Source organism: Salvelinus sp. IW2-2015, linkage group LG11 (assembly GCF_002910315.2).
Source record: "Salvelinus sp. IW2-2015 linkage group LG11, ASM291031v2, whole genome shotgun sequence".
Taxonomy (NCBI): Eukaryota; Metazoa; Chordata; class Actinopteri; order Salmoniformes; family Salmonidae; genus Salvelinus; species Salvelinus sp. IW2-2015.
In genome coordinates, this window is record NC_036851.1 from 45,100,516 (window position 1) to 45,126,978 (window position 26,463).

Below are 26,463 nucleotides of genomic sequence, written 5' to 3' on the forward strand. Positions count from 1 at the left end.
CTATCGTCTTGACTCTTTTGTTTGTGTCAGTGAAATTTAAGATGTTACTTTTATTTTTGCTTCTATCATGAAACGACCTGTTCCGTGTGGTTGCCTAGTGGGTTGCCTAGTGGTTGATGGGGTAATCTTGTGCATGCGAGAAGAGCATGTCTGGTTTACAGGAAAGTACCTAAGGAAATATTGGGTGTTTGGGCGTTCCTTAGCAACCTGACTCTTCATTTCCTGAGATAAGATCAGAGTTTGTAACCGGGAATCGGGTGTGTTAAAAAGTCTTATCAGTGTGCTATGGCGTTTCCTCCTTACTGGAAAGGACCAGCAATGTGGCTTACACTCGATCAGTTTGGCACAAACAGATCTGTGACTAGACTATATCAGCACTTCATTACTTGCATATCATAAACCATAAGTAGGTGTATTGGGAGGGGGAAATGTGTATATTGTCCCAATTGTTCTTCAACCTGTATTCTTGAACTTGTACATTTCAGAAATATTATATTGAAACATTTGAACTGAGGTACAATTTTAGGAAAACCAATATTCTGTTTGCTGAGAACTGTTTTTCAGTACAAGGTGGGTGTGCTGTTTTCATAGTGATGAGATTATTTTAATCCTCTTCATTCGTCGTCCACATCGGTACAGTCGATCAAACCACGTTGAAGTGGGCTCCCATTCATTTCCCTATATATCAGACAAGGACGTTTTGAAAAATGTATAATGGGGTATTTCCGTTCAGATTTGTGTATCAATTGCTATGGTCTATTCATCCAGTTAGTGGCGGTCATGATCAAAAGAGCCTGGACTGGTGTGAAGCTTTTGTTGGGTTTAGTGGTTCTGTCTTTCGCTTTGGGTGTGTAAACGGTGTCACCTGCACATGCTGCCATGACAACTCTGGTCTTTGAATTTTAATTAACTTTATAGTCCCTCAGTTGAATTGAAAAGCAATCTACCGGAGATATGATTCAATTATTTTGTCTGTTTATCATTGAGAGCTTTTCAAACAAACACTGAGCTCCATCCCTGTGTTAATCAACCTGTTCCCAGAGTTTATTTAAGGTGATAGAGTAATTCATGTCAGTTACTAGAAATCTGTGGCAACATACCAGAATAGTCCAAAGGGGTTGAATAAATTTGTAAGTAAACATTTCTAGTCCTGTTCTATCTTTTTGAGATCAGGGCCCATATTTATAAAGAACAAGGCCTGTTCCTCTCACTGAGAATGAAGTTGTCAAGGATTGCAAACATACTGTACAAAGACCCAAAAACCACTTAACATTTGGTCTCCTATCGATTTTCTCCCATACCTTTATGGTACAGAAGGAAATGTACCTAAGGCGGGCTAGATAAAGTGACCTCGAACTTTGCGTGCTCTGTGATTGTTACCAGAAAACAGCCGACAACTTCTGTGACTCACAATGACAAGTCATGTTATTCCTGCCTCACTGCAAATAATGACCCTAACCACCTCTGTTGTAATGGAGTCTTGTGTTGAAACATGTTGGACTATTAGTACAGGTTTTATGTGGCATTTTGTTAATCTTAGACTCAAACAATCAGCAGTCATTAACTTGATTACATTCAATGGACATATACAGTATGCTTAGTACTTTGCATTGAAAACTGAACAGGTAATGCCGTTTGGTTTATTACAAGTAGAACTAAATGTTTTTAAGACTTCCTTGAGCTGTCACGACTCATCCTGCATCAGTGACTCAGGAACTAAACTCGGCAAAAAAAGAAACGTCCCTTTTTCAGGACCCTGTCTTTCAAAATAATTCGTAAAAATACAAATAACTTCACAGATCTGCATTGTAAAGGGTTTAAACACTGTTTCCCATGCTTGTTCAATTAACCATAAACAATTAATGAACATGCACCTGTGTAACAGTCGTTAAGACACTAACAGCTTACAAACGGTAGGCAATTAAGGTCACAGTTATGAAAACTTAGGACAGTAAAGAGGCCTTTCTACTGACTCTGAAAAACACCAAAAGAAAGATGCCCAGGGTCCCTGCTCATCTGTGTGAACATGCCTTAGGCATGCAGCAAGGAGGCATGAGGACTGCAGATGTGGCCAGGGCAATAAATTGCAATGTCCGTACTGTGAGACGCCTAAGACAGCGCTACAGGGAGACAGGATGGACAGCTGATCGTCCTCGCAGTGGCAGACCACGTGAAACAACACCTGCACAGGATCGGTACGTCTGAGCATCACACCTGCGGGATAGGTGCAGCATGGCAACAACTGCCCGAGTTACACCAGGAACGCACAATCCCTCCATCAGTGCTCACACTGTCCGCAATAGGCTGAGAAAGGCTGGACTGAGGGCTTGTAGGCCTGTTGTAAGGCAGGTCCTCACCAGATATCACCGGCAACAACGTTGTCTATGGGCACAAACCCACCGTCGCTGGACCAGACAGGACTGGCAAAAAGTGCTCTTCACTGACGAGTCACGGTTTTGTCTCACCAGGTGTGATGGTCGGATTCGCGTTTATCGTCGAAGGAATGAGCGTTACACAGAGGCCTCTGGAGCGGGAGCGGTTTGGAGGTGGAGGGTCCGTCATGGTCTGGGGCAGTGTGTCACAGCATCATCGGACTGAGCTTGTTGTCATTGCAGGCAATCTCAACGCTGTGAGTTACAGGGAAGACATCCTCCTCCCTCATGTGGTACCCTTCCTGCAGGCTCATCCGGACATGACCCTCCAGCATGACAATGCCACCAGCCATACTGCTAGTTCTGTGCGTGATTTCCTGCAAGACAGGAATGTCAGTGTTCTGCCATGGCCAGCAAAGAGCCCGGATCTCAATCCCATTGAGCACATCTGGGACATGTTGGATCGGCGGGTGAGGGCTAGGGCCATTCCCACTAGAAATGTCTGGGAACTTGCAGATGCCTTGGTGGATGAGTGGGGCAACATCTCACAGCAAGAACTGGCAAATCTGGTGCTGTCCATGAGGAGGAGACTTTTGATTTTGACACCCCCTTTGTTCAGGGACACATTATTCCATTTCTGTTAGTCACATGTCTGTGGAACTTTTTCAGTTGTTGATTCTTGTTATGTTCATACACATATTTACACATGTTAAGTTTGCTGAAAATAAACACAATAAACACAAGATGGCGAGAGGACATTTCTTTTTTTGCTGAGTTTATATCTAGTATGAGTGGAGTGATCATTTCTTATTTCTGCATAATGTACCTCTTCCTATGATTCTCTCTATGGTTCGAACAATGACAGGGTGCAGTGTATGGACTCAAGCGTCCTCTGCTGGTGCTTTGAATGATCAAACTTGCTCATGAAAAGTCAAGGTTCTATATAGAGTGATGCATTTTATATAGGCCTAATAAAGATCTTACGAAGGCTTCCTTGAGTCTTTATGAGATGCATTTATATGCTAGTTTTAAAGAGCAATATTCATAAATCGCTCTGCCATTTCCCAGTTGATCAAATTCTAATAGTTTGCCTAATTTCAGTTTGTGACAAAACAAGCAATGTGTAGAGAATCATTGTGCAAACCGCTGTGAAATGTCTTTTCAGTAACCAAAAATATTTTCAGTTGTTTGAAGCTGGTGCACAAAGCTGGGAATCATAGAAATAGTGCAGATCTACTGATTTCTTTAGACTTGCATTCAATGAGAGTGACAGATCTATAATTCCAGTTTCTAATGTAATTTGGTTGGGTGGCACAAAAAGTTGCACATTACAGCTTTAAAGTGTGACCATTCTACCGACCATTCTATGTGAGCGTTAGATGACTAATAGCAAATAAGTACAGATGTAAAATGAGTAACAATTTCAGTTACAAACTTGGAGTATGAACAAGAAGAATCATTGTTTCTCCTCTCGTTTTCTGTCATCTCAATGTTTCACCGTTTTATCATTGTTGTCCAGTAGGGGACAGTACAGTTTCACTAGTCCCTGGTGTCCACGAAGAGCTGAACAATTCTTTGCATAGAGACCAAACCATCCCCATATTTACAATCCTACTGAGTTTGTTTTTATTTACCCATTTTATGTGGAGCCATTCACTCAGTTTGTTGTACTGTCTGGGAACATGTTACCCATAAACAAATGGACCCTTCACCTCATCTGGACAAAAATGTGTTTGCAATGAATCCTGGGACAGAGTGTAATTTTTTAGAGGAGGAGGAGGGATGGCTTGATGGAGGACGAGGTGGGGAGGGAAGAAGGGAGGGGAGTGAGTGAGCTCTTACGCCCCGACAATATCACAAGGGTGCTCAGCCTCAGATCTGTGTCAAGCACAGAGCGAGAGACCATGCCAGGGAGCGCGATCTCTCTCTGGGTCTCTCTCTCTCTCTGTGTGTGTATGTGTGTGTCACTTTCTCCTTTGCCCTACTATTGCCACAGCAGATGCTGTCCTTCTTGTAATTTGAGTGACAGTTACACCTTACCATCATGGCCTTCGTTTTCAAATACAAGCTTGCAGGGTTAAAGGGATGATTGGGCCATATGTGAAATGTCTATGGACAAAGAGAGAGTGCAATCCATGCTTTGGTTTAGTTAAACTAGCCACTGCCACCAACTGCTAAAATGACAATTTTGTAACCAAAGGCCAGTACTAGTCAATGTCCCCCAATTAGCAAACTTCATATTTCATGCCCAAATCATCTCTAAAAGGGATGTTGTAGCTGACTTTGAGATGATTACTAAAATACTGCTTGCTCTGCAGTAAAGATGGCAAAAACAGTATTAATGATTGACGTATTTCTTTCTCTGTGTATTTGAAACTGGTTTGCAGTTGTCTTTTCTCCTCATCCCTGCTCTCCCGCCGCTTCCAGTTCTCTGACAGATGTGGTCTGACACAGCAGAATGAAGCACTGACAATAAGTATTATGGTGGAATGCAGACACTGCCCTGGCTTGCTAGTCTATCATGCCAATAACCAAAACAATGTTAGAGATTTACATTCCCAAGAACAAAAATGGCAAATATCGAAGACGCTTATCATTTTTTTTGTCTCTCTTGTGTTATGTAACAGGTCGACTTTGGAGGCAGGGCAAAGGTAAAGATATGTTAGAAACGTTTGTATGCTCCAACTATGTGATGTTTAGTGTCTATAACAGTCAAATCATTGAAACTCTTGGAGGGAAAGCTACACGAAGGGTAGTCCAAATGAACAAGCGCATTACTTTTTAAAGCACATAATGTACAGTATGGTGTGGTTTTGCTTTTATTTCATAAGTCTTGTTTTGTTTTAAATAGCCAAATGGATTATTGATTGTGGAGCAAGAACATTTCAACACCTTTCCTAAAGGCCTTGTTTACAGTTTTTTGAGAATCTATCATGGCTTTATTACTCTGTCCTCCCACCAACCATGTTTATTGGTTAAGAAATGTAACCTTGTATTTAATAATCTCTCCCATTACAATTACACTTTCCCTTAAGTTCCTCACAGCAGTGTTTTCCCAAATTTACATTTACATTTAAGTCATTTAGCAGACGCTCTTGTCCAGAGCGACTTACAAATTGGAAAGTTCATACATATTCATCCTGGTCCCCCCGTGGGGAATGAACCCACAACCCTGGCGTTGCAAGCGCCATGCTCTACCAACTGAGCCAGACGTACTGGTGGGTTATTTTTCGGTCGCAGCTTTCTCTCCTGGGCCATAGACTACTTTCAGAGTAAGTGGAAAAAAGTGGTTGTTTGATCACTCACTTGGTTCCTAACCCACACTGGCTCCTTTCAGGACCTTCTGCCCTGAGACCCAGGGGGAAGCGAACATACCAAATGTCTGGATGGTCATTTGATCAGCAAACACAAATGATTCAGTCTGTCTAACAGCCACATGTCCATGTAATGTGTCTCCCTAATATATGTACATTGACTAGTATGCTGTAACTACAGCTAGATGGTTGTATATACAGTATATCACAAAAGTGAGTACACCCCTCACATTTTTGTAAATATTTGAGTATATCTTTTCATGTGACAACACTGAAGAAATGACACTTTGCTACAATGTAAAGTAGTGAGTGTACAGCTTGTATAACAGTGTAAATTTGCTGTRCCCTCAAAATAACTCAACATACAGCCATTGATSTCTAAACCGCTGGCAACAAAAGTGAGTACACCCCTAAGTGAAAWTGTCCAAATTGMGCCCAATTAGCCATTTTCCCTCCCCGGTGTCATGTGACTCGTTAGTGTTACAAGGTCTCAGGTGTGAATGGGGAGCAGGTGTGTTAAATTTGGTTTCATCGCTCTCACACTCCCTCATACTGACTGGTCACTGGAAGTTCAACATGGCACCTCATGGCAAAGAACTCTATGAGGATCTGAAAAAAAGAATTGTTGCTCTACATAAAGATGGCCTGGGCTATAAGAAGATTGCCAAGACCCTGAAACTGAGCTGCAGCACGGTGGCCAAGACCATACAGCGGTTTAACTGGACAGGTTCCACTCAGAACAGGCCTCGCCATGGTCGACCAAAGAAGTTGAGTGCACGTGCTCAGCGTCATATCCAGAGGTTGTCTTTGGGAAATAGACGTATGAGTGCTGCCAGCATTGCTGCAGAGGTTGAATGGGTGGGGGGTCAGCCTGTCAGTGCTCAGACCATACGCCGTACACTGCATCAAATTGGTCTGCATGGCTGTCGTCCCAGAAGGAAGCCTCTTCTAAAGATGATGCACAAGAAAGCCCGCAAACAGTTTGCTGAAGACAAGCAGACTAAGGACATGGATTACTGGAACCATGTCCTGTGGTCTGATGAGACCAAGATAAACTTATTTGGTTCAGATGGTGTCAAGCGTGTGTGGCGGCAACCAGGTGAGGAGTACAAAGACAAGTGTGTCTTGCCTACAGTCAAGCATGGTGGTGGGAGTGTCATGGTCTGGGGCTGCATGAGTGCTGCCGGCACTGGGGAACTACAGTTCATTGAGGGAACCATGAATGCCAACATGTACTGTGACATACTGAAGCAGAGCACGATCCCCTCCCTTCGGAGACTGGGCCGCAGGGCAGTATTCCAACATGATAACGARCCCAAACACACCTCCAAGACGACCACTGCKTTGCMAAAGAAGCTGAGGGTAAAGGTGATGGACTGGCCAAGCATGTCTCCAGACCTAAACCCTATTGAGCATCTGTGGGGCATCCTCAAACGGAAGGTGGAGGAGTGCAAGGTCTCTAACATCCACCAGCTCCGTGATGTTGTCATGGAGGAGTGGAAGAGGACTCCAGTGGCAACCTGTGAAGCTCTGGTGAACTCCATGCCCAAGAGTGTTAAAGGCAGTGCTGGAAAATGATGGTGGCCACACAAAATATTGACACTTTGGACCCAATTTGGACATTTTCACTTAGGGGTGTACTCACTTTTGTTGCCAGCGGTTTAGACATTAATGGCTGTGTGTTGAGTTATTTTGAGGGGACAGCAAATGTACACTGTTATACAAGCTGTACACTCACTACTTTACATTGTAGCAAAGTGTCATTTCTTCAGTGTTGTCACATGAAAAGATATACTCAAATATTTTAAAAAAAAATGTGAGGGGTGTACTCACTTTTGTGATATACTGTATATCCACGCCATTGGTAAGAGGGTTATATATATATACACATGCTGCAGGTATGTGAGATGTAAGTATGCTAATAACCATGTCTACACTGTAATTACATTATACTTGCTTATGTAGCTTACATGTAATAAGTGCTACATCATTATCTTCCTTTATTACTGATGTTTAGTCAGCCACTAGAGATAGCTGCAGAAAAATAAACCCATGCCAAACACTGATTCATTTCTAAAAGGCCTATACATATTGAAAGGCTGGTCATGGCTCAGATCAAGACCATTATAACAGAAACCCTAGACCCACTCCAATTTGCATACCGCCCCAACAGATCCACAGATGACACAATCTCTATTGCACTCCACACTGTCCCTTTCCCTACCTGGACAAAAGAAGGCTATTCATTGACTACAGCTCACGGTTCAACACCATAGTGCCCTCAAAGCTCATCACTAAGCTAAGGACCCTGGGACTAAACACCTTCCTCTGCAACTGGATCCTGGACTTCCTGACAGGCCGCCCCCAGGTGGTAAGGGTAGGTAACAACACATCTGCCACGCTGATCCTCCAAACGGGGGCCCCTCAGGTGTGCGTGCTCAGTCCCATCCTGTACTCCCTGTTCACTGCATGGCCAAGCATGACTCCAACACCGTCATTAAGTTTGAAGATGACACAACAGTGGTAGGCCTGATCACCGACAACGATGAGACAGCCTATAGGGAGGAGGTCAGAGACCTGGCCGGGTGGTGCCAGGATAACAACCTCTCCCTCAACGTGATCAAGACAAAGGAGATGATTGTGGACCACAGGAAAAGGAGGGCCGAGCACGGCCTCATTCTCATTGACGGGGCTGTAGTGGAGCAGGTTGAGAACTTTAAGTTTCTTGGTGTCCACATCACCAACAAACTATCATGGTCCAAACACACCAAGACAGTCGTGAAGATGGCACGACAAAACCTATTCCCCCTCAGGAGACTGAAAAGATTTGGCATGGGTCCTCAGATCTTCAAAAGGTTCTACAGCTGAACCATTGAGAGCATCCTGACTGGTTGCATCCCCGCCTGGTATGGCAACTGCTCAGCCTCCGACCGCAAGGCACTACAGAGGTTAGTGCGTACGGCCCATTACATCACTGGTGCCAGGACCTCTATACCAGTGGTAGAAGAGGAAAGCCCTAAAAATGCCAAAGACTCCAGCCACCCTAGTCATAGACTGTTCTCTCTGCTACTGCACGGCAAGCGGTACCGGAGCGCCAAGTCTAGGTCCAAAAGGCTTCTTAACAGATTCTACCCCCAAGCCATAAGATTCCTGAACAGCTAATCAAATGGCTACCTGAACTATTTGCATTGACCTCCCCCCCTGCTGCTGCTACTCTCTGATTATTATCTATGCATAGTCACTCTTACCTCTACTACGTATGTATATTACCTCGACTAACCGGTGCCCCCGCACATTGACTCTGTACCGGTACCCCCTGTATATAGCCTCGTTACTGTTATTTTATTGTTGCTCTATAATTATTTGTTATTTAATTTTTTTTACTTCAGTTTATTTAGTAAATACTTTCTTGGCTTGTAAGTAAGCATTTCACTGTAAGGTTACACACCTTACAACACCTTACGTGTTGTATTCGGCGCATGTGACATAAAATGTTATTTGAAATATCACTGTAGTAGTGAACGGTGGTGTATTGCCCAGAACTGATTGTTACCTGGGTATATGTAACAATGTCTACACTGTAATTACCCTACTTGCTTATGTAGCTTGCGTGAAATAGGTGCTAGATCATTAACATCTAGCTGCAGAAAAAATAAACCCAGGCCTATTCAAATATCACTGTAGTCATTCATTTTATACTAGGAATTAATTTGCATTGGTTCACTGAATATGCATCATATTTCTTTCCCAATTTCACCAACTAAACTTTTGTGGGTGTAAGTATATTGAACAAAAATATAAACGCAACATGTAACAATTTCAAAGATTTTACTGAGTTAAGGAAATCAGTCAATTTAAATAAACGCATTAGGCCCTAATCTATGGATTTCACATGACTGGGCAGGGGTCCAGCCAATCAGAATTAATTTTTCCCCACAAAATGGCTTTATTACAGACAGAGACACTCCTCTGTCTGGAGTTTTTATTTCTGCTCATGTTGCTATATTTTTGTTCAGTATAACATATGATTCACCCATGCCACGTGCCAGCCATGTTTCTGGAAAGTAAAGAGTTAACAAAAAAAGCAAACGTTTGGAAAGAAGCTTCAACGGGCATATAAAACCCTTCATCATAAAATACATGTATGTTTTTCCCCTGGCCAGTTGTGTCTGCAACTAATTATTTGCTGGCTTCACATACCGTAAAGTGTCGCTTCTTTTGTTGCAACTTTTCAACGGCGCAGAACATGCGTGGATGTACATCAAAATGACGAATTGCACAAGTAACAACCAGCAATTTTACTTGAAGAAGAGGCTGTTCTATATGTACCCGGGCAATGTTCTCAAATGTCCAAATCCCTAACATTACTTGAGCGTGGGACGGTCATTTTTTCGCATGAATTACAAACGGATTTGGGTCGGATTTGTCGTTCCTTAAGATTCAGGATGAGAAAACCCAAAGTTAATCGGATGGTTCTTGCGATGTGCTTGGGGTGTTTTATAATGGTTATACTCTATTTTCAGAGCAACTTGAAACCAGGTGAGTCGAAAACCCTGCACGAGCGTTTTATATGTCGACGTTAATATGGGTTCATAGTTTCACCATGTGTTGTGCATACAGAGTACCTTTGGAACATACACTATGTATATTTAAAGCTCTCAAATGGCATGCCCTACATTGGGATTTTTTTTCTTCTTCATATTAATAAGTATCCTAATTGTACAGTAATAGGCACTCAATATTTGCCAACAGCAATTCATTCCTGCCAACAGTATTCTCATAGTGTTCCTGAATGGTCCAGTCTCAGCCCTGACTTCAATCTGCTTAAAAAACTACTGAAGAGAATGTTTGAATATTGCTGTTCATGAATGATTCCCAAACAAATGTACTGAGCTTGAGCAATGTTTACTAAAACAAATGTTGCCCTACGAGAGTAAAGGTTGGTAGAATCGTATTCAAAATGATTCACAGCTGTCTGTAATGGCTGCCAAAGGTGCTGCCACCAAGTATTTAGCAGGCAGCTCTTTTTACATTTTTTAATTACATTATACATTATTATATATATATATATATTAGGTAGCCTAGTGGAACTAGCGTTGGATTAGTAACCGAAAGGTTGCAAGATCGAATCCCCGAGCTGACAAGGTAAAAATCTGTCATTCTCCCCCTGAACAAGGCAGTTAACCCACTGTTCCTAGGCCGTGATTGAAAATAAGAATTTGTTCTTAACAGACTTTCCTAGTTAAATAAAGGTAAAATAAAAAATAATGCCATTTGGTAAAATGATCATGTGGTTTTCATTATTGGACTCCCACATTCAAAGATCGTTCAAAACCAGTAAGTGAACATGAGAAAAACTTAACCTAATTTACCACATGTTTTTTGTACTAATTGTGTATAAAATGGGAAAATACGTTGTAAAATGTTTAAGATTGATTAAATTAAATTACATAATTTAAGATTGATTAAATTACTTAATGTTGTTTTACAATTAAGGAACTTTTGAAAAATATGCTCTCCTGGGTGGTTGAGTTGCCCGTTAAATGAATGCTATTAAAGGTGCACTATGCAGAAATTGCTCCACCATTTCCTGGTTGCAAAAATTCTAAGTTCGCCTAATTTTAGTTTGTGACAAAACAAGTAAATATAGAGTAGGGAATCATTGTACCTTCTAAACCACTGTAAAATATATTTTCCATAACCAAAAATATCGTTTTTTCAGCAACTTGAAGCTGGTGTATAAAACCAGAAGTAAAAGGCTTAAAAAACTAAACATAAGAAGAGGAAGCATAGAAATTAGGCACATAGAACAGATGTACAGTGTCTTAGACTTGCTTTCAATGAGAATGACAGATCTATAAATTATATTTATATGTGAATTTGGTCGGGTCGCTCAAAAACGTACATATTGCAGCTTTGAGTCAAATCTAGTGATAATGGAGAAATATTGTACTTAGATTTTGTTTGTGCAAATACAAAAAACCTTTCAAATCCATATCATTATCTTATCTTCAATATGTTTCACAATATCGTTCAGTACATGTCATTTTATTGGTATTCTAAGCATATAAAATGTAAACACATTCATTTACATGCTTTCTAATATTTATATTTTGACAGAAATGTATCATTTTATTATTTGAAGTCTGTCCTCATTTACTAGGCCTACATGAAGCAGACATACTGTAAATTAATGTGTCATATTTGAGATGATTTAATGCAAATTCCAATACAACATTTTGTTTACTCTAATTGGGCAACTCAGCCGGCTGGTTGAGATGTTTGACATGCATTATTTATCAAAGTTTAAGTCATGCAAACAAAAAGTCTTCATTTATGACCTATACTGAGGCTAAATACACACTTTACAGAAAAAATATTTGTCAGATATTTTTTTTCTTGGTGTGCCAGTTAAAGGGTTTATTCTGGGGTGTAAAGACACTCAATCAAGGCATCCTCATTTTGTATTTATTAGTAATTTGGAAAATGTTCTATAATTTTTATTTTACTTTGAAAATGTGAAGTAGGTTGTGTCGATCTATAGGGAAAAAAATCAAATGTAATCCCTTTTTTAGATTAAATTTTAAGGCAGCAAAATGTGAAGACTGCAAAGTTTGTGTAGACTTTAAATAGCAACTGTATGCCCATTTACTTAGTAATTTGACTTAAGTGAGAAAGTTTGTCATTTTGCAGACTTGGCCTACACCACACTACAGATATAAACACATCTTCCAATGCCTTGCTGTTAGTGAGTAAACCACAGAGATGGTGTGTTTACAGTGTGTGTTAGTTATTGTTGTATTGCGTCTCCACCCCACTCTCAACAGCTTTCATTAATGTTTTACCTCCTGGCAAAACCTGTCTCCATTTCCCTTTGGGATGTGGACCAGAATGGAGGAAAACTTTGATTACTAGTCTGATTGGTTCAGTGTTTCCTCTGCTATGTGGAATAATGTGGTGAGAGTTTCCAGCTGTTTCTGCATTTATTTTACTGCGAGGCCTATCCCACTTTGGTCCTTCTTTGCCAATACAATTGCCATATTCAGACATGCCCAGCCATACTGAGACCAAGTAAGCCTTAAAGAGTAAATTTTTGGGCTTTTTATCAAACTTTTGAAAAGAATGGTCACCTCTGCCTGTTGCTCTGCTTGTTACAACATTGTTTTTAAGAACTTTTCCCATTTCTTAGTGAAAATGGTGCCGGAGAAGAAGGCAGACGTTTTACGTGTCCCCAACCGATTGTGTTTTTTGTTTGTTTATTTGCGTTGTTTGTAACGTATTTTTAAAATGTTGCCGCTACCGTCTCTTATGACCGAAAATAACTTCTGGATATCAGGACTGTGATTACTCACCACGGACTGGCAGAATCCTTTTTTTCCTTTAACGAGTCTGACGAGCCCTACGCGAACGATATACTGCTTTCACGGGAACAAGCCCAGATCCCCGTGATTTGCGTGAATAGGAGGCAGAGAAAAAGGGGCCAGAGGGCGGGCTGCCTTCTGAGAATTTGTAGGCGATCGAATAAACCCCCACTTCCTTCCATTCTACTAGCAAACGTGCAATCTTTGGAGAATAAAATTAATTACCTCCGCGCAAGAGTAAACTACCAACAGGACATTCAAAACTGTAATATCTTGTGCTTCACGGAGTCGTGGCTGAACGACGACACTATCAACATACAGTGGGGCAAAAAAGTATTTAGTCAGCCACCAATTGTGCAAGTTCTCCCACTTAAAAAGATGAGAGAGGCCTGTAATTTTAGTCATAGGTACACTTCAACTAGTAGCCGGGGACTTTAATGCAGGGAAACCTAAATCCGTTTTACCAAATTTCTATCAGCATGTTAAATGTGCAACCAGAGGGAGAAAAAAAATCTGGACAACCTTTACTCCACACACAGAGACGCATACAAAGCTCTCCCTTGCCCTCCATTTGGCAAATCTGACCATAATTTCATCCTCCTGATTCCTACTTACAAGTAAAAATCAAAACAGGAAGCACCAGTGACTTTGATGGCATTGAGGAGTACACCACATCAATCATTGGCTTCATCAATAAGTGCATCGATGACGTTGTCCCCACAGTGACCGTACGTGCATACCCCAACCAGAAGCCATGGATTACAGGCAACATCTGCACTGAGCTAAAGGCTAGAGCTGCTGCTTTCAAGGAGCGGGACTCTAACCCGGAAGCTTATAAGAAATTCCGCTATGCACTCCGACGAACCATCAAACAGGCAAAGCGCCAATACAGGACTAAGATCGAATACACCGGCTCTGACGCTCGTCGGATTTGGCAGGGCTTGCAAACTATTACAGACTACAAAGGGAAGCACAGCCGAGAGCTGCCCAGTGACACGAGCCTACCAGACGAGTTAAACTACTTCTATCATTGCTACGAGGCAAATAACACTGAAACATGCATGAGAGCACCAGCTGTTCCAGACGACTGTGTGATCACGCTCCACGCAGACCTTTAAACAGGTCAACATTCACAAGGCCGCAGGGCCAGATGGATTACCAGGACGTGTACTGCGAGCATGCGCTGACCAACTGGCAAGTGTCTTCACTGACAATTTCAACCTCTCCCTGTCAGAGTCTGTAATACCAACATGTTTTAAGCAGACCACCATAGTGCCTGTGCCCAAGAACTCCAAGGTAACCTGCCTAAATGACTACCGACCCGTAACACTCACGTCCGTAGCCATGAAGTGCTTTGAAAGGCTGGTCATGGCTCACATCAACACCATTATCCCAGAAATCCTAGACCCACTCCAATTTGCATGCCACCCCAACAGATCCACAGATAATACAATCTCTATTGCACTCCACACTGCCCTTTCCCACCTGGACAAAAGAAACACCTATGTGAGAATGCTATTCATTGACTACAGCTCAGCGTTCAACACCATAGTGCCCTCAAAGCTCATCAATAAGCTAAGGACCCTGGGACTAAACACCTCCCTCTGCAACTGGATCCTGGACTTCCTGACGGGCCGCCCCCAGGTGCAACCCATCCGCCTCGCTGATCCTCAACACAGGGGCCCCTCAGGGGTGCGTGCTCAGTTTCCTCCTGTACTTCCTGTTCACTCATGACTGCACGGCCAGGCATGACTCCAACACCATCATTAAGTTTGCAGATGACACAACAGTGGTAGGCCAGATCACCGACAACAACGAGACAGCTTATAGGGAGGAGGTCAGAGACCTGGCCGTGTGGTACCAGGACAACAACCTCTCCCTCAACGTTATCAAGACGAAGGAGATGATTGTGGACTACAGGAAGAAGAGGACCGAGCACACCCCCATTCTCATCGGGGCTGCAGTGGAGCAGGTTGAGAGCTTCAAGTTCCTTGGTATCCACATCACCAACAAACTAACATGGTCCAAGCACACCAAGACAGTCGTGAAGAGGGCATAACAAAACCTATTCCCCCTCAGGAGACTGAAAGGATTTGGCATGGGTCCTCAAACATCACCACAAAATCTACGGGAATAGCTTGAAAATTCAAGACCCTTGGGTGTTGCCTTAGATTTACGTTAGAAGTGCACATCCCAAGAAGGCTCAAGGTCATTGGCCACAGATAAAATGATGTCAAATCATATATCTACTGTAGCTTTAATTGGACTGATCATGTCAACATCATACTTTCAAAATCTTAGTTTGCAAGCTAGACAAGCAGTTATCATCATGAGTCAAGTCGACAATCTTATGGCAAATCCTTTTCAACCCTTGTCATATGAAGAGAAATTCTCGATGAAACGTATCGGTCTTCATCGGCCATTGGACATAAACATTACACAACAAGTTGGAAATCGAGTGGTTTGGAAGGAATCAGTGGCTAACTGCAAGTGTTGCAAAGCAATCACTAGCCTGCTATTCAGTAGAGAGGGTGTGTGGTCCAAGTCTGATTTTAAGGGTCTCTTTTCCAAACTTAAAAAGGATAAACATTCACATGCAACACCATGGGCCAGAAGAGGTTGAATACATTGGCCATTCTGTCAAACCAGCATGACTTCTGCCACGTTCAAAACAACTGGGAATTCTCAGACTTCAAGTGAGATCAAGACAACTGGGAACTCGGGGAAAAAATCTAGCTCCGGCTTGGAAAATATGTTTTGAATTGTCATCCAACTCGGAATTCCATGTCGTGAACTCTGGCCTCTTTCTAGAGCTCTGACCTGAAGATCACTGACGTCATGATTCAACTTTGTTTTTTTCTGAGTTTTCAGTTCTCTTGAAAGCACCGTAAATCCAGAGAATGCCAGACTTTGACAAAGTTTGATGACAAAATTTGCCCACAATATGGACCTCCTTCCACCTTCCTGTTAAAGTGATTACAGCACAACAAGGGGAGTCCAAACATGTATTGTATGCTGCTGCATAAATTATGTAATATTGTTGCTAAGAAAGTAATAGGTATGTGTTGTGTAGTAAGCTGTTAGTAGCCCATGTGTCTCACCATAATAATTTTGTCCCTTTCCCCTCATAACTTAGCCTACTGTTCTGACTTGGTGGTGCACATGTAGCTTATAACCTGTTTTAGAGAAATGTAATCATTGAATATTGTAAGAGCTTTCATTGTCTGCTTATATGCCCCCTTTATTTATCGTACGGTTCTGACTTTGTGTACAGGGATAATACTGTAAGAACAGCCCATGTTCTGAATTCTGTTGTTATACAGTACAAAAGTGCTGAACAAATAGTTATATTGACTACATCCATCTTAGCTCACTCATTAATGTCTTAATCGAAATTACTGATTGCCTCTTATCCACTCATCTTATGCCATAGTATGTACTATGTACATTTCAATTTTCTGTAGAAACCACATTTGTTTAAGCAAGTCAGCCCTGTCAGCTATGTTTTTTTCAAAAGCAGTAAATGAGGCTGAATTAACTTTTTCGCTGCCAGACAAGGCTCTGCCAGACAAGGCTTTTTCGCTGCCAAATAGCTAGGTGTAGCGGTGGTAAGGATTCATCCCATTGTGCTGGAAAGAAAGCTCTGCTGTTGGAACAGCTTTATGTAGGCCCGAACAGTTTGTGGGCACCATTTGTCACAGTTATAGTGCAATTAATGTGTTGTGTAGTGGCTTTCCTGGGATTTTTGGGGGGGTTCTATCTTACACAATGAAGCTGGTCCCCACCTCATACATGCCTTGCCTGGGCTTGACTCAAGGGCATTACGGTTATATAAGATGTACCTGCTCGACACACGAGTGTCAAGAACAACTGCAGCACCACAGACTAATAAAAATCCCCTTAGGGGCAAATCTGTACATTCTGTTTCCTGTCAGAAGAGTAGGAGCACAGTCTTGAAATATGTTCCAGTTTTTGAAGTGTTTGGCATTGTTTGACTTCAGTCTAGAATGTAGTGTCCCAGAAGCGATAACGACTGACTGTCTCTCATTAAGTAGATCTCGATGGCACTCAGTGTCCCAGGTGAAATCAGTTCTGCCTGGGATTTCCGTCAGATCTGTAGCCATCTTGGAATATTGATGACAGCTCGATTAAGCCCCACTGTTCTTTCCCCCTGCCAGCTGCATATTCATGATGACCAAGCACTCCAGGATTAGATTATTTTGTGATTCCAGAAGACTTATTTCTTCGCTCACTCTAGGCTTGGTTCATAATTGGCCTCCATTACTTCCAGCTGCTCTCACCAAGGCACAAACCCCACGTAGGATTTGATTATCTTCTCACACACAGAGGACTACTGGGAATGCCAATCGGAATTCTCTCCAGATTTTTGTCTTGCATAATTTGTATGTGCTTCGTAAGCTTTTTTTTGGATCTACGGTCAGTCTTGCACTGTCACCCAAATGTTAGTTTTGACGTTAAAAATGTTTCAAGATCTGTGGTCACCTTATCTGCCCATGCTGACTTAACCTTGATCTGGGAAATTGCTGAGTGCGTTAATTAGATGTAAATTCCCCTGTTTTGGGGACCTGCGTTGTTCTGGTACAGGTTCTGACTGACATTTTCACTTTTTCACTCGGAATGGCCGATTTAATTACGGCCGATTTCAAGTTTTCATAACAATCGGAAATCGATATTTAAAAATATATATATATATATTTTTTTTACACCTTTATTTAACTAGGCAAGTCAGTTAAGAACACGTTCTTATTTTCAATGACGGCCTAGGAACGGTGGGTTAACTGCCTTGTTCAGGGGCAGAACCACAGATTTTTACCTTGTCAGCTCAGGGATGCAATCTTGCAACCTTACAGTTAACTAGTCCACCGCTCTAACCACCTGCCTCTCATTGCCTGTTACGCGAATGCAGTAAGAAGCCAAGGTAAGTTGCTAGCTAGCATTAAACTTATCTTATAAAAAGAATCAATCAATCAATCATAATCACTAGTTAACTACACACGGTTGATGATATTACTAGTTTATCTAGCGTGTCCTGCGTTGCATATAATCGATGCGGTGCGCATTCGRGGAAAAAGGACRGTCGTTGCTCCAACGTGTACCTAACCATAAACATCAATGCCTTTCTTAAAATCAATACACAGAAGTATATATTTMTKWACRTGCATATTTAGCTAAAAGAAATRCAGGTTAGCAGGCAATATTAACCAGGTGAAATTGTGTCACTTCTCTTGCGTTCATTGCACGCAGAGTCAGGGTATATGCGATAATAATAAACGTTTTGTTTTCGAAATGATAGTTTCCGGATTCTACCATATTAATGACCAAAGGCTCGTATTTCTGTGTGTTATTATGTTATAATTAAGTCTATGATTTGATATTTGATAGATCAGTCTGACTGAGCGATGGTAGGCAGCAGCAAGCTCGTAAGCATTCATTCAAACAGCACTTTCTTGCGTTTTGCCAGCAGCTCTTCACAGGTGCTTCAAGAATGTACTTGAGCTTGTGTCCTCAAAAGTGACTCGCAGCAATTTATTTAAAAAAATTCCAGAAAGTTGAGATTTTAACCTTTCTTGGAGTTTGTAGCATTACTAGTTATTGTTTATAGACCTCTCATGATGAATAATTACTTTTGGGGATTACATTATATTTTCGATTACATTTAGATACATTTTAAGAGTTAAGAGCCTTGTTCTCCTCACTTGGCGAAACACTTGACTCCTGATCAGCACATGACAGGCATAGCACACAAGGTGTTCCCAGGACAGCCTTGCGAGCAATCAATCCATGAATTAAAGACTTAAACCTTGGTGATCACCCAATCACCACCTGGAAGACCCTCCTTGTGGAACACCATGGCCTGATTTGCTTTTTGGGCCTCTTCCTGCCTAGCAGCTTTGCTACTCTTTTTACCCCTGCGGATTTGCTTATAGGAAAACAGCCCCCACATGTTCTGTAATCCACACAATGTGTCTCTAGGACCAAGACCAAGAAGATACCTGTACCACATCTGCTAACACTCTGTTTTAAGACTCTCACTCTTGTTAAACAGATACCACACACGCGCCCGTGCATACGCACGAACACCCTTCACACACATTGCGGCAACAGCAGGGATCGGCCTCCACACAGCACAGTGTGTCTCTCACTAAAGCGCACTCTCTTTGGCAGACCTGGAGAGCCTGTGGAGGGGGAGGGGGGCCCCTGCTTCCCGAGGGACTTCCACACAGAGCAGTGTTCATGGCAGGGACAGGAGTAACGCACATTGGCCTTTCTATATTCTGCATCTACTAAGCCATTGCTAATGTACCAGAGAGGGAAAGAGGGAATCAGCATGGGGCCTAGTCAAGAGGAAACCAATAGCACTTAACAGATGGCATTAAATAGGTTTAGGGGGAGTGCTATAAACCCCTTTGTAGGGTAGACGGGTGTCTACTTGGCTTTCACTGTTTACATTTTTCTCACTTAGCTAGTAGATGATCTTATTCTGAGTGATAGTCCATGAATTAGATCTTCAGCAGTTCAGATTGCAATGCTTGACAATGAAACGACATAGGAACAGTTGTAAGTGCTAGGCTCTAATGTGTACCTACTCTGTAATTAGCTGATGCATCAGAGGAATAGCTACAAACAGTGATTAGATTTTTTTGTGTGTAATTTTCAATGGTTGTTGAATGATAATAACAGGAAGGTAAGGTACTAAGAGCACTTATTGGTTCAATGTCGTCTCTGCTTATTCCTGGAGTACAGTAGCTAAAGTCACTTTCTGCCAGGTTATTTAGACTGACAGTACATTCAAAAATAGTACTGACGTTGCCTGTACTTCTGGCATTTTAATTAGAAAAAATAAATAAAGGTTTGGGAGTGGTCATATTTAAAATGTCTGCTGCCTGGACTCACAGCCGCAGTTTCCATAAGGAAGTGGTAATGTGTTTAGAAAACACGATAAAAAATGTATGTACAGTAACACTTCACCACAAAATGCCCCACACTTTCGCAAATGCTGAGCAAGGGCCAGGCTGAAGTGACAAAGCCCCTTCCATTGACAATGAGGCAACATGTTTTTGTGATTAGCCAACAAATAAAGCCAACAAGTTAACCCATGTCTGTTGAGAAAGTAACCTTTAAACGGTCTTCTGCATGGAAATAGTTGTTTCTCTACACAAATAACATTTGTACAATCTGTACAATGAGAAAGTTAAAATTGGCATGCAGTTATTCAGATCTAGTTTGCCAAATTTGCAGCTGTTGGGTTGAATGCAGATGGCAAATCTAGAGACTTCTATCGTTCCATCTATTGCTTCTCACACTCTCCCCTCTCCCTCATGGTGGTGCATAGCTCAGGTTATCCCCAGGTACAGTGGGTTTACAGTATATATATTTCATGCATGCCTTGCTGTGGCATGGAGCGTGTCAGTGGGTTCACTGTTTACATGCAGCTTGGCACTCAGACTTGCCAAGTCTCACACGAGTGTGGAGAGGGAGAGACACACACATCGCCTGTCTGCCATTTTCCTTGCCACACACACTACATTTTCCCTCCATACTCTCTATTGATCTTACAAATAGTATTACGTTACATTTATACATGGTGGAACTACCACAAGAGGCTTAAACAGCCTTGTAGACCACGGTGTCTGTCACGTAACACTAAACAATGCATTCAAATTGACATTGATAAATTGCCATTGTGTTCGTTGTCCGTAGCTTATGCCTGCCGATACCATAACCCCACCGGCACCATGAAGCACTCTGTTCACAACGTTGACATCAGCAAACCACTCGCCCACACGATGCCATACTGCCCGGTACAGTTGAAACCGGGATTTATCCGTGAAGAGCACACTTCTCCAGCGTGCCAGTGGCCATCGAAGGTGAGCATTTGCCTACTGAAGTCAGTTATGATACCGAATTGCAGTCAGTTCAAGACCCTGGTGAGGACGACGAGCACGCAGATGACAGTCGACAGTTTTTGACAGTTTGTGCAGAAATTCTTCGGTTGTCCAAACCCACAGTTTCATCATCTGTCCGATGTGGAGGTCCTGGGCTGGCGTTGTTACACGTGTGCAGTTGTGAGGCCAGTTTAGGGTAGCGAAATGAACATTAAATTCTCTGCCAACAGCTCTGATGGGCATTCCTGCAGTCAGCATGCCAATTGCACGCTCCCTCAAATGTTCCCTCAACTTGAGACATATGTGTCATTATTTTGTGTGACAAAACTGCACATTTTAGATTTGAATTTTATTGTCCCCAGCACAAGGTGCACCTGTGTAATAATCATGCTGTTTAATCAGCTTCTTGATATACCACACCTGTCAGGTAGATGGATTATCTTGGCAAGGGAGAAATGCTGACTAACAGGGATGTAAACAAATTTGTGCACAACATTTGAAATAAATAAGCTTTTTTTGTGTATGGAACATTTCTGTGAGCTTTTATTTTAGCTCATGAAACATGGGACCAACACTTTACATGTTGCGTTTATATTTTTGTTCAGTGAATATACATTATTTTAATAAGACACTGTAAAGTCCATTATTTCTCTGAATTAGGCTGTTTGAGAAGATCTGAATCCTAAGCAACCTGCATACACATTATTTGAAGTACACTAGACCAACATAGCTACTGTATTACGTAAAAGCTGTGTGCTGGAAAACCTTGGTAGAGCATGGGTGGAGTAGGCATTGTGGCGCTTGTGAATTTCTTTTAGTTTTTGGCATTAAACCAATGCCTACTTCTCACTTAAAAATGTCTATTTTTTAATTTCCATGTTTTTTACACCGGAAGGAGATTTTCTGTTAAAGGGTCATTATACAACATTTCCATATGCCAAGCCATATTTGTAATTTTTTTACAAACAAAAGTCTATCATTGCCAGTGCTATTGTAACCTTTAATTTGGCCTCTGCCAAAAGGTGGTGTGTGTGCATAACTGCAAGGTTTGTGGGTTTAAACCCTGGTCTGCTGGATGTTACCCTCTAATAACTAAAATCAGTTTTGAACTAACTGTTATAGTATGTTTAGCATTTACCAGGGATAGTCCAATGTAATTGTCTGCAGTTTTCAGAAGGCAAATAGCTCAATTGATTGTGACAGTTTTACATTGTAAAATATGACTCAATTCCCATTGAAAAGAGAACTGTTTTAAGTCATTGACTTTTTTCATGTCACAGCAGCATCATCCAATTGGATATAATGATACTTAACCTGATGGGTATTTAAAGAGCTTGGAGTTCAACTGTGTTGTAAATATTGTGATGGCATGCGAATGGTTGATTGGATTGGGCTCGGGCAAGATTATGGTTGCTATCAGAGCCGGGCAATTCGATGTGATAGCATGAATGCTAACAAGACTAACATTGTCCTTAGCTCTTTTTTATCTACATTTAATTTCACATATTCATTTGTTCCAGGGGCACTGTACTACTATGGCATACCCTGTAAAACAACACATATCACTGCACCTATCCGGTGTATGTGACAATAAAACATCTATATGAATTATTGATGCACCCAGCCCTTCCTCTTCTGTCTGTGTGTGTTTAACTTAATCCACACAGCAGTTAGGTGTCACTTTCCTCCCTCTCTCTGAATGTATGCCTTTTGGGTTAATCCGTCTATAGCACATTAAGTTGCGTTGTTTACAGAACTGTTGAGGTAAAAAGTCCATTTGAGAAATCCTTGGGGCTTTGCGGGTTTATCTTGTCCGAAAGTAATTTTTCCAGAATAAACACAACAGTCACCATGAAATCATACCCTGACTCATGCAATAACTGCCTTCCAATAACTTTTATGTGAAAGTTAAAGCAAGGCTCATAAAGTTTGCTCTTAATACGGGTAAATTGCATAGTCATTTGCGTCGGGTTAGTGTCGCAGTACCATACTCACAAGCGTGGAATCAAGGCTAGCGTTGGGTCCACATACAGATGCCACTTAATTAAAAATGGGGGAATCTTTCCTTTATCCTTTTTGTGCATCTCTGAGCGATTACTGTTCTAGGAGGCAGAAATATAGCCACTATGATGAGTTTTGCATCATATCATAGGTCTCTAAAGCCCTGCTGACATTGGCAGTGACTCAAATGCACGTCCAATTCTAATCCGTTTTTTTTCTGGCAGTCTGAACAGCCAAAAAGCACATGGAATCAGATATTTCAAGCCACATTTCAAACCACCTATGAATAGAAATCTGATTCCTTGCCATGCGACTCAAATCTGATTTATTTGCCCTCAAGTGGTTTTTAGACTTATTTGGCATATCTCATATCTTATTGGTTAGCTAGCTACTCTGTTGACAGTTTTAGAAGAACATATGGTATTTAACTACCTTGTCAATTGTTTAGTTAACGAACAAATTAGTGAATGTGCTAGATAGCTAAACAGCTACCTAGCTAGCTGACTGCTGTGGCTAGCCAAAAAGGACTCATTCTGAAAGTAGGATGCTTTTATCCTTTGAGGGTTTAAAAGTGTTCTTACAATATGATTTTAAACATTCAAAGCAACTGGGAAGCATCCATGCAGTGGTGGAAAAATTACCCAATTGTAATACTTGAGTAAAGGTATTTGGTTTTAAATATACTTAAGTATCAAAAGTACATTTAATTGCTAACATATACTTAAGTATTAAATCATTTCAAATTCTTTATATAAAGCAAACCAGACAGCATCCATTTTCTTTTTTCTTTTTTTACAGATAGGGAAAGGGGGATACCTAGTTAGTTTTACAGCTGAATGCATTCAACTGAAATGTTTCTTTCCGCATTGAATCCAACCCCTCTGAATCAGAGATTTGTGGGGGGCTGCCTTAATTGACATCCACGTCATCGGAGCCCGGGGAACAGTGGGTTAACTGCCTTGCTCAGGGGCAGTACGACAGACTTTTACCTTGTCAGCTTGGGGATTACTGGCTCAACGCTCCTACCCACCAGGCTACCTGCCGATAGCAAGGGGTATCCTCAGACATAATTTACAAATGAAGCACGTGTGTTTAGTAAGTCCGCCAGATCAGAGGCAGTAGGGATGACCGTGGATGTTCTCTTGATAAGTGTGAATTAGACAATTTCCTGTCCTGCTAATCATTCAAAGTATTTTCTGTGTCAGGAAAATGTTATGGAGTCAAAAGTACTTCATTTCCTTTAGGAATGTAGTGAAGTAAAAGTTGTCAAATATAAATAGTTATTTACAGATACCCCAAAAGCCTACTAAAGTAGTACTTTCAAGTATTTTTACTTAAGTAGTTTACACCACTGCATCCATGACAGGTATTGTTGTCACCATAGCTTGCTACATTACTTTTGAGGGATCATAAACAGTAGCACCACCACCAATCAGCCTACCCCATTGTGCCACACCCATGGTTACTATGGCAACTAGCGTTAGTCACTTCTAACTTGCTGTTTGGACAGTGAGTATACCAAAAGTGATTTAAAAAACTAAACTGATTTGAGCATTAAGGCTTGCACTGTGAACAGGGCTTAAGTGCCTCCGTATAGCTTTACTCTAGAGTAAACATGGCAGGTTTGAGAAGCGCCTCTGTATAGCGTTCCTCTAGAGTTTAAACTCTTTGCCTTTGAACTTGAGACTGACTGCTTTTAAAGTCTTAACAGGACTGAGTTAGTACCAGTCATATTGACAGGAACAGTGCAGGTCATTAAAGCAGGTGAGAATATATTAAAAGCAACAAAGCATGTGTACCTGCCTAACGAGCTGGGAATGATTTGACTTTGCTGCTTCTAAGAATCATTTAGGAATTTTCAATTGTGAAGCCTATGCTTAAGCAATACGGTCCGAGGAGGTGTGGTATATGGCCAATATACCACGGCTAAGGGCTGTTCTTATGCATGACGCAACGCGGATTGCCTGGACACAGCCCTTAGCCGAGGTATATTGGTCATATATCACAAACCCCCGAGGTGCCTTATTGCTATTATAAACTGGTTACCAACATAATTAGAAGAGTAAAATTAGTAAAGAGTAAATGTTTTGTCATACCTGTGGTATATGGTCTGATATACCACGGCTGTCAGCCAATCAGCACTCAGGCTTCGAACCACCCAGTTTATAAAAGGTTTATATAGACCGCACCATATGTCCTTCGTACTGCTAGATTTCATGGTCTGGTTACAGTATGTGCTTCCGCTGTTTGCAATGCCCCTCAAACTTAACATAAACATTAACTGTCTTGCTTTTGCCAAATGAGCCAAACATATAGGAACATATGGGATGACTATATAAACATATAGGAACATATGGGATGACTATATAAACATATAGGAACATATGGGATGACTATATAAACATATAGTGAACATATGGGATGACTATATAAACATATAGGAACATATGGGATGACTATATAAACATATAGGAACATATGGGATGACTATATAAACATATTTTCTGAATGTTGATGTCCTCTTGTGCTGATGGATCTCGGGTGTGATGTGAGTAGACTACACATGCAATACTGGTTGAATCAAGCACTAGTGATAACGTTTCATTTTAGACCAATCTACCATGGTTGGGTCAGAGGACAGTTGGGTATGTAGGAAGACCTTGTGCAATCAGTAGCAGGCTCTTCAGTCTAAATCTCTCCACCAGACTGGTGTGTAATGTAGGGTGCATGAGTTGGAGATGTTGTTCTCTGTTTGATCTTGTACAGTGTGTGTGTGTGTGGCGCTAGTGACACATCAGTCTGTTTTGCCCAGTCGCAGAAGAATGGTGGAATCTGTCCATTTCAACAAGACCCATTTTTCATGAGCTGAAATAAAAAATCTCAGAGATGTTTCATTCGCACAAAAACCTTATTTGTTTACATCCCTGTTAGTGAGCTTTTCTCCTTTTCCAAGATAATCCATCCACCTAACAGGTGTGGTATATCCAGAAGCTTGTGCTGGGGACAATAAAAGGCCACTCTAAAATGTGCAGTTGTGTCACACAACACAATGCCACATACGTCAAGTTTGTTTTGAGGGAGCGTGCAATTGGCATGCTGATTGCAGGAAGGTCCAACCGAGCTGTTGGCAGCTAATTGAATGTTCATTTATCTACCATAAGCCGCCTCCAACGTTGGTGTTTTTCTGTCTTTTAAGGATAAAATGGCACCGGAAGAAATGGCAGCAGTTTTACGGACGCCCAACCAATTGTGCTATTATGTGGTTTTATTCACGTTATTTGTAACTTATTTTGTACATAATGTTTCTGCCACCATATCTTACAGCAAAAATTGCTTTTGCATATCAGGACAGCGATAACACACCTCGAGGTAGAGAAAGATGTTTTCTTCAACAAGCAGGACACACGGGATATACTGCTAACACCCGACAAGGCCAACATCCCCGTTATTGGCAAGAGGAAGAGACGCAGGTACAGAGGACATAGAGCAGGGTGCCTCGTAAGGATCC

The 26,463-nt window shown here is 41.5% G+C and overlaps 1 protein-coding gene across 1 annotated transcript in view; it reads left to right on the forward strand.

Moving 5' to 3' along the window:
• Positions 1 to 9,777: 9,777 nt before the first annotated feature.
• The window catches only part of LOC111970464 (carbohydrate sulfotransferase 11), a 34,901-nt gene continuing 18,215 nt past the window's right edge, over positions 9,778 to 26,463 (forward strand). Inside the window, exon 1 of the mRNA XM_023997217.2 lies at positions 9,778 to 10,225. Coding sequence (XP_023852985.1) covers positions 10,033 to 10,225 — 193 coding nt within the window. The 5' untranslated portion in view covers positions 9,778 to 10,032. The remainder of the gene's footprint in view (positions 10,226 to 26,463) is intronic.